Source organism: Mauremys reevesii, linkage group 2 (genome assembly GCF_016161935.1).
Source record: "Mauremys reevesii isolate NIE-2019 linkage group 2, ASM1616193v1, whole genome shotgun sequence".
NCBI lineage: Eukaryota > Metazoa > Chordata > Testudines > Geoemydidae > Mauremys > Mauremys reevesii.
Window position 1 is genome coordinate 271,691,502 of NC_052624.1, and position 13,513 is coordinate 271,705,014.

The following is a 13,513-nucleotide window of genomic DNA, read 5'->3' on the forward strand; positions in this document are numbered from 1 at the left end:
GGAAATACAGATTTTTCACAGAAAGGAATTCCTTAGCAAAAACATGTTGTATTTTATGTGTCACTTCATTGTGTCTGCATTGTTTGGCTATCTTGGCTCATTTTGACACAAATTGTGATGCTCTTACACTGAGAAATACCTTGCTCCCCAGGTAATCTCATTTACTTCAATAGGACTTACTCATGGTAAGGTACCATTCAACCACACATTGTCATCTGTCCTCTGCATTTTTTGTTCATGTGGGTTCACACTCCTTGCACAAACTCCAAAGCTCAAAACAAACCATCCCAAATGGCAAAGTGCTAGGCAGGGGTCCAAAACTTCTCCTTTCACTGGCTTCATTTGATTTCTGTCAGAAACCATAAACTGAGCTCAGATTTGCTCAAAATTAAGTCAAGTCCCACTTGAACCTGGGCAGACACTTGTGCATTGTATCTTGGTGTTTTAGACTCTCTGAGAATTGAGAGAGATTGTAATAGCCTGGATATGTACACCTGTTGTTGAACTTAGCCTGAGTTTCAGATTTGTAATGAAACTTAAAGGCCAGAAAGATTTCGCTATGTTGGGCTTTTATTATAAAACATTCAGCCAGCTCAGGTCTGGAGATATTCCGTGACTATTGCTTTGCCTCCTACGCTTGTTGGAACACGCATTTCTTTTTCTTCCTGTTCTGTTCAGGACAAGAATTCACCATGTCTGGTCTCAAGACCTTTGAGCTGACGGATTTTCAGAATGTGCTTTCTGGCGTGTACAGCTCAGTGGTTCTCTCGGCAGCTGGCACGTCTTTGACAGATGTTCATCTCTTCTGCCGTCAGGCTTGCAGCCAGGATCCTTGCTGCGATGGCTTTATCCTCAGCCAGGTTGTACTTGATGGAGGTAATCATGTTAAAACTGCAAAGGCAAAAAGCAAACCACTGGGTGCAATTTATGCCTGTGCAGAGGGTCACTGCTCTGCCTGTGTCACTTAAGTCTCAATTAAGTCAATAGGATTTAAGTGGCACATAGACCTTTGTCCATGGGTGAATCTCACTCCATTATGTGGGCAGGCAGAATGTCTAAACACTGGATGCTTATGGTAGTAATCCCCTTTCTGTATTTGTATACATCTTTTAAATGGCATGTACTGCAGTAATGAGGCTTGTCAGCAAGGTTGCCAGAAGTGGCTACTTGTTTGTTGATGGGGGAATTAAAATATAATATGAAATGTTTAAGATATAAACTGATTACCTTTTTCTATGAGCAGGAAAAGGAGCTTTTCAACCAGACTTTTTACATCAGGTTATAGTTTCCCAGATACTCCATAATCACTGGAGTCAAACTAGAATGCAGTGAGGTGGATGGAGTGCAAAGCCCAACCCATGTGCAAAGGCTATTACCTTGATCAGGGCAGTCTTGGCCATTCTCTCCCTTGCCTCATCCATCTCCCCTACAGTCCTTCCAAAAGTTAGAATAACAGAGTTTAAGGCCAAAAGGCACCATCAGATCACCTAGTTTGACCTCCTGTATATCACAGGCCACTAACTCAATCCAGCACCCCCACACTAAACTAAGTGTGGGCACAATCATGCAAACACATATCATCCTGTACAGTGCATCTCACTGACTTCAAGACTATCCCAAGTATCTTGGCAAGATCATTGGTTCTCGGTCAATCAGTCAGATTTATGGTCTTATCTGCTGTATCGTCTCTAAGGGCTGTGCTTACCTGTCATGATGATATTCATTACTCAATGTACATTTCTGTAGCTGTTGCTCGCTACTATAGTGCATCTTGGCTTGGACACTGGGATATGGTCCAAGAGGTCATACCTTTCGATGTAAATGGTGGTATTCGATCTGGCCCATTTAATACCAGCACTTAAGCATGTGCTTAACTGTAAACCCACATTTAAATCCCATTGACTTAATTAAGTTAAGCATGTGCTGAAGAGCTGTGCCGAATCAGGGCCTCTCTGAGTCATTTGATTTTACATTACTGGTTCTGCAAGAATTGTTCAACTCTTTCTTTTATTTCCAGGCAGTTGATCGTACTTGACAATGGGACTGCTCATGGTTGAAAGTGCTATGAATGGGGTTTACTCACTGGGACAGGGACAACATGTCTTGAACATTGCTAAAGAATCATGCACTTTTGTAGTGCAATAGATACAAAAAACTGCATTAACAAAACATTATTAAGGTATCAATTCTGCAAAGGATGATATATATACTTACCTTTAAGCACATGGGTGGTACAATTGAGTTCAATGGGAATGTTTATACGTATACAATTAAATACACCTGTAAGCGCCTAATTTTCCAAGACCAGAGCCTGAGACTGCAGCACTTAAAAGTTAGAAAATGCCAGAACTAGGGTTGTCCATGCGATTGTGACTTTGCCCCTTGTGCATTATAATACGGTCTTTGATTAGATGGGCTAATACTGTTTTTTCCCACAGAACATCTGCATTATTCAGAGCCCAGGATTTATTTATGCCATGTGAAAATTCAGTGCTTTGCAAATCAATGGCTTTGGATATAAACTTTCCTTCGTGTCATAAATATGGAAAAAATGTTAGTGTCCCATGAAACAATAAATATGTGAAAGAGAGTCAGTTTTTAAAGGAATCTTGGCTAGCATTTTAGCTACCATTTTTCTGGAACTTTAATTCTTGGAAACAGATTATGCGTATTGTACACAAAGTCCAAGTTATTAATGAAAGTCCAACAGAGCGTGTTTACCAAGATTGATTTTGTTGGCAGTTTTTGTGCAATTTGTATTTTTTGTGCAAAATGCCAAGATGAACAACCCTTGGTGTTTCTAAATCATTTGTAATATACTTGCAATTTTATTTATGATGTGGTACAGTAAGTATATGTCTGCTCTTTCGGGATTGATACCCTGATATTTGTTTTTCATTTCTACTTCCTATGTTAAACTTCATGATATATTTCATTGCTTAGTTTTTTTGATTCATGAGAGCTAGTGGTGCAGACCACAGAATGATGTTACTGTAGAAGTCACGAGTCATTCAACAAAGTGGCAACACAGCAGACCTGATTAACTAATGTGTAATCCAATATAACTCCAGGGAAGCCATTGGATTTACATCAGCACAAAACTGGAGTAATGCAGGAGTGAATCAGGCCCATCAAATTTCTAGTAAGGACAATACAAAACAAAAAGCAACCCATTATAGGTTTGTCCACTTCGCATGCATTCATTGTCAGAATGAGTTGGCCTCCTTTTATGTGTTTAAGGTCTTGCTATCTGAATGTGTGGAAGAGATTATGAAATGACTGCACATTATGAAGACAGGTTTCAGAGTAGCAGCTGTATTAGTCTGTATCAGTAAAAACAACGAGGAGTCCTTGTGGCATCTTAAAGACTAACAAATTTATTTGAGCATAAGCTTATGCCCAAATAAATGTTAGTCTCTAAGGTGCCACAAGGACTCCTCATTGTTTTTGCACATTATGAAGCTGTCTAGTTACTTGTGATAGCATGTTTGGGTCAATAATGCCTCAAAATCCATGGATCTGACTAGTATTTTTGGTTAAAAATTTAGAGCATTCACTGCTAGTAGGAAATACTTACCTTTACTTAGAAAATGAATTACACCTCTACCCCGATATAACGCTGTCCTCGGGAGCCAAAAAATCTTACCGCATTATAGGTGAAACTGCGTTATATTAAACTTGCTTTGATCTGTTGGAGCGCACAGACCCCCCGGAGCACTGCTTTACCACGTTATAGCTGAATTTGTGTTATATCGGGTCGCGTTATATTGGGGTAGAGGTGTATTAAAGGACATTTTAAGTATATGTAGAATACCTTTATGTCTAGCCATGACAGCCACCACAAACCAAGAATGCAATGAGTCTAGATATTATAGAAGTAGATTGGGAGCCAGAATGCCTGGATTCTGCACCTGGCCATGCCATTGACTCATGGCATAACTTTTGGGAAGATTTACACCTAAGTTGACTGAATTCAGGCTCCTGTCCAATAAAGCTTTCAAGCACATGCCTAAGTGCTGTGTTGGTTCAGGGCCCAAGATTGTAAGACTTCTGAGGCCATGAGTGTGTGTCTCTATGTCTGCTATGAAATGCCTCGCACGCAGTTGGGTGGTGTTAATTATTATTCAATGTTATTTGTAAAGTAGGAGGTATTTGTGGGTGCTTAGCATCTCAGAAAACCAGGCTACAAGCTTATATGTCTTAGGCATGAATTTAGGTCTTCAGCTTTAGGCACTCAAAATTTGTAAAAATTGGCCCAATTTTCTGAGCATCCCAGTTTAAAAAAGGGATGACACTTACCAGTCTCACTGTGATATTGAGGTTTATTTAATGATTACAAAGAGTATTGACACCCTTGCATGAAAGGTGCAGTATACATATTGTTACAAACGTGCAATTCTCTCTTCAATTGAATCTAGGTACTATCCTGTGTGGGTTGATGAGCTACCCAGATGTGTTGATCTGCCATAGAAATGACTGGAGTCGAAACTCAAAGCCTGGAGGAGATAGAATTTGTAAAGAGGTGAACTACAATGAAAAAAAGCAGCAGTTTTTATTCAGTCTGGGAGGACAAGAGTTCGCTGGAAGTAAGTAAATAAATTCTTCCATCTTAAATTACGTTTGCTAAATTATCCTATACTCACTGTCCACATAGACCCTCCAGCCCTTTTCTCCGTTCCACTCAGTGAAAGCTCTCCCTGACTTCAGCGATAGTTTTGCTGGAATAAGGACTGCAGGATCTGGCTATGCATGAGCCAAGTGGAATGAATTGAATTGCAATGAGCTTAAATTGCAGCAAGGGCGGTTTAGGTTGGACAGTAGGAAAAACTTCCTAACTATCAGGGTGGTTAAGCACTGGAATAATTTGACTAGGGAGGTTGTGGAATCTCCATTGTTGGAGATTTTTAAGAGCAGATTAAACAAACACATGTCAGGGATGGTCTAGATAATACTTAGTCCTTGCATGAGTGCAGAGAACTGGACTAGATGACCTCTCGAGGTCCCTTCCAGTCCTACGATTTTATGAGTCTATGAATTATCCATTAGTCTGGTGCATTTTTATGACTTAACCTACCAGATGGGCCCTTGTACTTTATAGTGGCTACCTGTGTCAATGAAAATGAACAGAGTTCAAAACACATTGTTTTACATTGTTCTGCAAGGGCTTTGTTGAACACTTAATTCAAATCTGTTCAAGTAAACCGTCTGTCTAAAAACAAAGGTATCCATGGTCTCATTTCTACTGTAGTCAATGGGTGCTTCCAGATTTCATATGATCTAAACTCTTGGCATAAATTAATTTTATGGCAATTTAATTTTCAAGGTTTGTAAACTCAAAACCATGGTTCAAAGCCAAGAGATCCTTTGACTATGCAGTTATGTGTTTTTATTCCTTATTTAGATAGAAAGGTCAAAAGAACCTTAGCAATATGTAAGACAGATACCTTGTGCGGTGTGTTGTCTTGAGGAACTAAAAATTATTATTCAGCTTTTAGAGTTAGATTAAAAAAAATAGAGGCACCGCAACAGCTTGAATAAATTAATTATGCATTTAAAATTACGGGCATGCAGATGCAGCTGGTCAATTGTGTGCACAAAGGTCTTGACTCACCACTCCACGGAAGTGACACCCGGGTAAAAGTGGGGAAATATAGCAGTGAATCAATCTCAAAATATGGAATCTCACATTTAAACAGGATAACTGCATGTGCAAACAGATGAGTGTATGCAACTGCTTTTGTACCCTGAACTGTATATTGATGGTGTTCAGTTGCCAGTTTTTACCCAGCACCATGTATTATGTATATGTAGTTCAGGCACCAGGTTCTGAAAACTTAAACCCAACATTATCACAAGTGTCCACAATTTTAGCTGCCTTCCAGGGCCTAATTTTTCAGAGGCGTGGATACCACCAATTACAATTTAAATTGAGTGGCATTATGAATGCTCAGAATGCTCTAAAAGTCATGCCCGAATATCTCTGCTTGAGTGGCCAAAAATTGATGAACACTTCTGAAAGTAAGGACCCCAGTACTGCAGTTGGATCTGTCTGGGCAGAGACCCAGGTCCTGTGGAGCTTCACTGAATTCAGTGAGAGACCATATGGGCATGGGGTCTGCTTGCATAGATCCCGTTGCAGGATCAGGACCTTGGGACTTAACTTGTCTGCCAAAGATTCACCATGTGTAAAAAAGGAATAATCATGCTTACCTGACCCTCCCTCCTCTTCCCATGGGGGTGCTGTGTAGGTCAGTTGATGTTTTTACAGCATTTTTAAGATAAAAAATGCTAACTATTATAATACACTTGGTTACCAATGCTTTGACTGGTTGGACAGCATTTAAGATTCATATTGCAGTACTTACTGCACCCATCAACATAGCAGCCATCAGAATCTATATGGACAGACAGAGAAATGCTGCTTACAGTACTTATGACTTCTCAACCCACGTCGGGTGGAGGTTCTTGTATATCCTCCATTACTGCAGTATCTGAGCACCTCATACCCTTTAATGTATTTGGTCTCACGACATTCCTGTGAGGTAGGGATGTTCTCCCTTCGACAGACACAGAGAGACAAGCGACTTCTCTCGGTTTACACGGGACGTCTGTGGCAGCACAGGGCTCGCCAGACATAGGCTAGCACCCGAGCTACTAGACCATCTTTTCTTCAGTGTCATTGTTCTGTAAATGTTGTTGCACAGTTGTATTCAGCTTTGGAATGTGGTTTGATATAATTTCCTGGCCACTCACCATAAACCATTTAATTAATTTTAGCAATTGCACGAATGAACATTTCTTTCTTTGTCAGCTGCTGAGCTCTCAGAAGAAACGGAAGGAGCCTTCAGCAGCTTTCAGCGTGTTTACCTGTGGAGAGGTGAGTTTTAGCCTGCTGTGACTTATAAGAGCTCGGAAAGATAAAAGACCAAAAAAATGGGGGCCACATTCTCTGCGAGTGTAAACGGAAAAGTCATTTGACTTTAATGGAGCTGCACCAGCAGAAAAACTCGGCCCTAGACAAGAGTCTTTTCTCACCTACAATAGCATGATGCTGGTGTAGAATCAGTGTAAGCAAGAGGTGAATCAGGCCCATTGTTTCTGAAATCTATGTGAGAAGCTATGGAGACACAAGCCATTTATTTCATTGTCAGCCCCTAGATACCATGGTAATTTGGCACTTTGCAAATATCTAGATAGATTCGTTTAATTATCATGACTCATCACAAGCTTCCATTGTTCCCAGTAGATTTACTGCATGAATATTCCAAAACACTTTTTTGCTACCACTCTAGGAATACATAGGCCTGCATGCTTCTAGAACCTTGGTATTGAATATTTACTGAATATGGATATTTACTGAGTTTAGTGGATTCATTTTGGTTCAACATGGTGGGATTTTCAAAAGCACTTTAAGGCAGTTCCAGAACTTTTGAAAATCCAACACTCAGAATATAAGAACTGCCCTAGCAGAGCAGACCAGTGATCGTTCTAATCTGGTGCCCATCTCAACCAGTGGCCAGTGCTTGGCTCTTTAGAGGTAGCTGTAAAGCCTCCTGTAGTGTAATTCACTTGTGCAGTATATATCACAGAGAGGAATTTCTTCCTAACTCCAGCTGGTGAACTGCTTGTGCCCTGAAGCATGGGGACTGATACACAAAACAGGGGCTAAGTGCAGACATAACTGTTTCATCCTTTGGTGAAACTTACTAAGCTGTTTGCCTAGATAGTAACATTGCACTGTAAAATGTTCGTTGTTAACTTGGGTAAAACTCAGTATCAGCAAACTGGGTCATTACAAAAACTAAACCTAATTTCCCTAATACTAATTTCTCCCTACTGTTACTCACACCTTCTTGTCAACTGTCTGTAATGGGCCACTCTCATTATCACTTCAAAAGTTATTTTTCCTCCCTTGGTATCCTGCTGTTAATTGATTTATGTCGTTAGACTGACCTCACACTTGGTAAGGCAATGCCCATCCTTTCGTGTATTTATACCTGCTCCTGTATTTTCCACTCCATGCAGCTGATGAAGTGGGTTCTAGCCCATGAAAGCTTATGCCCAAATAAATTTGTTAGTCTCTAAGGTGCCACAAAGACTCCTTGTTGTTTTTGCTGATACAGACTAACACGGCTACCCCTCTGAAACCTGTTTAGAAACTAATAGTCAGTGTGTTTCACAGGCGAACTGCAACTGGAATCAATATGAGCTTAAGGGACAATCTTTTTGTTCTGTGTCTGTACAGCACCTAGCACAATTGGGGTCCTAGTCCATAACCAGGACTTCTAGGCACTATATTAATACCAATAATACAGAATAATAAATAGCTCTGATTGTGTTCTAGGTTCTGATATGATTACCCGGACGAAATCCTCTGCATGTGATGCTGCTGTTTTACAAACACAGGCCGAGCTAATGTTACCAGGTACTGGGTAGTACTGCAGTAGATGCTGGGTGGTGACGGTGGCGGCTTGTGATGTACAGGCGGTCAGACTAGATGATCAGATGATCCCATCTGGCCTTAAACTCTATGACTGTGTGAAATTACAAGGGGAAACTTCAGATTTGATATATTTCATGTGACAAACAAGGAGGATGTGTTTAAGACAGTGTAGGAGAATGCGGAATTTGGCTGTGCGTGCCCAGAACACACGATGTCAAGCCTATTGTTTTTCTCTTTATTGAAGTACATGCATGGGGAATGAGTAGGCTTGGGCAGATTGGTTCAGACAAAACAAGAACCCCGCTGAACTTTCTCCACGGATTCTCTTCTTCTTTCATTTTCACATGTCCCTGCACTTCCATGGCCAGGACAGAAGCGAAAGTGCTGGAATATCAGAGGAGAGCCTGTTCTAATGAGAATTGTACAGACTCCGAAGATTTGGCTTCTTCTGATAAGCTTCTGAATGAACGTATTGGTCCATAGCTATGCTCATTTGCACCAGCTGAGGTTCTGGCCCACAGACTTTTGGGAACTTAATGGAACCAAACCTGAAGTCTGAAACTAGAATCATAGGCCTTTTGTCTATAGACACCTACTGTTCCAGATTATGCTTTTGGTTAGGCCAGTGTAAATCCAAAGTAATTCAACTGAAGTCACTAGAGTTTCTACACAAGTGTAACTGAGAAAAGAATGTGGCCCCTTGATGGCAGAGTTTTGGTTCATCTATACAAAGTTGTAATCCTTCTGTGAAGCTTTGATGAATATCTATGGGAGATCCAGGTGTGATTTAAGGAAGCTTTAAAATGGTAAAATATGGCAAACTGTTACTGATTTACCTCATATAATTTGCATGAAAGATGAACTAAAATTCCCATGTAACTGGCTAAGCTCCCATATGATTAGTGGAACACAAGTCTAGACTTTAAAAGGAGGAATAAAAACATTTAAAACATTGACTGAAATTCTTTTCATTTACCTGCCAAGACTTGAGTTTAGGGCCTTGAGATTCTACATTTTCCCTGCAAGAACTGACGATATCATTAAAACCTAAAGCAATGTAAGGAATGCAGCTTTCTGCACTGTGTTTTAGGGATGAGTCATATCAGCTACTCTTTCAAGAGGGGCTGTCTATAAATTATTCAACACATTTTTGGTGATTTTTTTCCCCCGAGACCCACCCACCTCTTGTAACTTTTTGTAATACTGAAACAAACACACACACTTAAGGACCCACTTAAGGACAGCTCCAGAGAAACCTAGGAGGCTGAAGGGTTGGGTCTTGCCAGGTAAAAAGACTTGCAGGTCACCTGTTAAAAATACAGAGTTACTGAGAAATCTGGGGAAATATCTGCAAGAGTGAGACTTTTTATTACAGCACGATCATATTTAGAACATATGGCAACATTTATGAATATTTTATGATGAGAGAAAATGAATAGACACAGTAAAGTATTAGTGTTTCTTTGGTTTTGTGTTTCAATTTTTCGCTGACTATTTTAGTGCTTCATGGATTAAATAACGTGGGAGTCATACAGGGCCAAAATAATGTGCGGTGTGGTCTGCTCCTCCCTTTTGACAAATAAGAGAGTGTTTATTGACAAACTGGAAGGAGATCAGTGGAAAAACAACAAAAATGTCCCAAGAGTTGCATGGGCTTATTTAAGGGGAATAATTGAAAAGAGACAAAAATAGCTCAGGGACAACAATGGGAAGGCACCACAGTCTACACACATTTGAAGGGAGCACATGCCAGGGATAGAGAAGAATTACTTAAGATGGTATGTGGGGGTATTACTGGGAGATATAGGATTAAATTAATAAAAGGAGCATTTTGGCTAAGTAGTGGGGGCGCGGGGAACTTGCTAATAGTGGGCTGTTGGATAACTTCCCAAGGGAACTGGTGGAAATTGCATCACTTCAGGTCATTAAAACTAACTTGGTTAACGTACTAGAAAAGATACTGTGAGGAATGATCCTGCAATGGATAAAGTTAACAGAGAGATGCTGTGATATGAGCATATTGTGCTTTATTTCAGCCCCTTAAGAGACTCTTGCGGGAAAAAAAGATTAAATCCCAATCCAAACACAATTCAAATACACAGGTATTATCCCTGAGGCAGTCCTATTTAAAACCAACCTGGATATACATTAACCCTGGGAAAAGGTTACAGCTGACACACTGTGAAATTCAGAGTTTTATGTATAAACAATCCTAATGTATCCCAGATTGTAAATAAATCTTGCTTTTTTTTTTCATGTGGATCAGATTCTGTAATGGAACTTTTTTCCCTAATGGACAACAGCCTGATACAACTAGACCAAAGCCGTTCCCTCCCATCCCAGCAGTACTGGCTCTTCAAACACAAGTATTCAGCAGACCAGGCGACACTCTGGTGTCTCACACGTAAGAAATCATAGACCTTTATTCTACATGCTAGTAGGGAAACAATAATTAATCAGCAGTTTCAATAGTACTGTGGTGTAGACAGTACCCAACTGTTCTTACTACCAAGTTAGATGGCATTATGTTAAAATCATCTGAGTCCTGCCGACACTAGTGCTGTGGAGCTACACCAGTGGTGAATTCCAGAACATGAATTTTTGCAGGATAGGCACAGTTGTTGGTAAAAACTTGAGTGAATCCTTTAGCCCCTAGGTAAAGAAAAGGACAAAAGTCATGGAGTAATGCTCAAAAACGTTTGTTATAAAAGGTGACAATATCTCCAGTTTTCCATGATACTGGGGCTCAGATATGGGCCTGATGCTCCTCTCATACTACCGAGTAACTCCACTGACATCGCTGAAGTTACATTGTGGGGTAACAATGGGGTAAGAGAGAGGAGAATCAGGCCCTGTATTTTATTGCCCGTTCATCCATTGTGATGTCCCAAGTGCCGGAAATGCAAATGAGGAAAAAATGGTTTGCAGCCATTTTTGCTGTTTTAATGATGCATAAACAAATCCTGAAAGGTTTATTTTAGCCACAGTTTGACCTGGAAATGGACTAAAAGGTCGTAAAGAATAAAGAAGGCGATCAATGCATAGTGTTCTCAAGTCATCTTCCTGGCACCTGTTATCCCTCTGTTATTTAGCTCTGCAAGACATCACTCAAGTCAAGTTTATTGTCTATAGTACATATTTTATGAAACAACGCTGGCATAGTGTGCAAATGTTGGGGATAACCTGTTTCCATATTTTGGAAAGATGGGTTGCTAAGTCTCTGGCTATGTTTACACTGCTCCATAGTTCAGACTATGGAGGTATAAACAGCAGTGCACACCAGAGTGCTGTCCTGTAACTCCCCCACGTGGATGCTGCAGGTGTGAACTAAAAGATTCCTGGATCACATTAACATAGTCCTGTTTGAAGAGGATTGTATTATCTTGAACTAGGAAGCTTTTAGTTTGCACCCGCAGCAGCCACAGGGGGGAGTTACAGAGCAGCACTGTGATGTAGACTTCTATTCATGCCCATGTAATCTGAATTGCAGGGCCATGTAGACAAGCCCTCTGACTAACAGGAAAGCAGCTACTAAAAGAGATGCCCAACACTATAGACATATTTAACTTTAAGAAGTCAATGGGACTACTCACATGCTTAAAACACTTGTGTAATTTTTGCAACATCAGGGCATCAACCCGGTAGCACAATAATTAGCAAACTGGCCAGATCAGTTTGTTATTTTATTTTTTTTAAGTGCATTAGAGCCTTGGAGTTTTGCAAAATTCCTCTACTGTAGCAAGGAAGGAAGGCAGCCAGCCAGGGTGTGAATTTCAAGGTAAACCACAAAAAGGAACCAACTCATATGGTCAATGTGCATAGAAGCATTTTTAGTGCATGAGAAAAACTCTCCAGAAATAATTTGACAGACTTTTCATAGGACGTTCTAGAAAATATTTGCTGATACTGCCTCTTTTATTTTATAAACCAGAAGAAATATGCAATTGTTATTGTAGGTTTAATATATTGAATTAGTTTGGAAATCCTCATATCTGTTTCTTGGGTGTTCTGGTCCCCGTTTTATTAAAAGATTGCCTAAAACAAAAAAAGACTGTGAACCAGATCCTACTCTCAGCTTTTCCTGTGTAAACCTGGAGTAACCCCACTCATGCCAGGAAATTATTCTGAGTTTACACCAATTAAAAGCAGAATTTGTCCCTATTTATTTTTCTTATACAGTAATAGCATAATAATAACAATAATACACACCTCAATAAAGAGTATTTGTGCTAAAGGTTTAATATTAAGACTTATAAACAAGTGAGAGATGGGAATGGAGAGAAAGGGGAACACAAATAGCTAAGTTTATAAAACGGAGCTGCTCTGACTCTTAGGTTGTGCACAAGAAGATGCATTTTGTCAGCTGACTGCTCTTCAGAATACCACAAGCACATATTTTGCCTGCACACTCTATCCAGAGGCTCAGATCTGTGATAATTACATCAACCACATCCCCGAAAACTGTCAGACAGTATTACCCCAGCAACTGCAGACCGTGTATCGCAAAATAGGTGAGCTTTAATTTCTGTGTTAAATTGGATATTTCAGACAGACGTGTGCTGTATTCCTGGCGGCATCGGTCAGCATCTCAGCTTTTACTTTGAAGGATGTCAAATGGGAATGTAGGAATGTTATGACCCGCAACAAGGAAGACTAGGTGGCTCTGGATATAACATGAAGTAGCAATGAAAGACTAACATTAGTAACTGAAAGGCGTCATGGCTATGTGATGGCCAGTTGCTGGTGATCTCCCTTCAGTTCCTAGTGGAAGGATATTCACAACGCATCCCAGTTAGCATCTATATCAGAGGGGCCAAAGGAAACTGCACCAGGAGTCCTCAGACTTTTCCCTAGTCTGAACAGTATTTGAATATGGAGATTGTCTTTGGGATGTCTCCCTTCCCATTCACAATCATTGACGGCAACTGCAGTAATTGTGTTAATAGATAAGTGTTTAAAGCATTTTTAGCTTCCCTATTGCTTCCAGCCCCATAATATCGCTCTGTTCTAAATGAAAGAACCCAACACCCGAAGTACTGAACATTGACTCTATTAAGAGCCAAAGGGAAG

General features: G+C 40.2%; 1 protein-coding gene across 1 annotated transcript in view; it reads left to right on the forward strand.

Moving 5' to 3' along the window:
• The window catches only part of TG (thyroglobulin), a 219,399-nt gene that overhangs the window by 83,277 nt on the left and 122,609 nt on the right, over nt 1-13,513 (forward strand). Inside the window, exons 26-31 of the mRNA XM_039523028.1 lie at nt 679-876; nt 4,419-4,586; nt 6,812-6,877; nt 8,345-8,425; nt 10,710-10,847; nt 12,778-12,954. Coding sequence (XP_039378962.1) covers nt 679-876; nt 4,419-4,586; nt 6,812-6,877; nt 8,345-8,425; nt 10,710-10,847; nt 12,778-12,954 — 828 coding nt within the window. The remainder of the gene's footprint in view (nt 1-678; nt 877-4,418; nt 4,587-6,811; nt 6,878-8,344; nt 8,426-10,709; nt 10,848-12,777; nt 12,955-13,513) is intronic.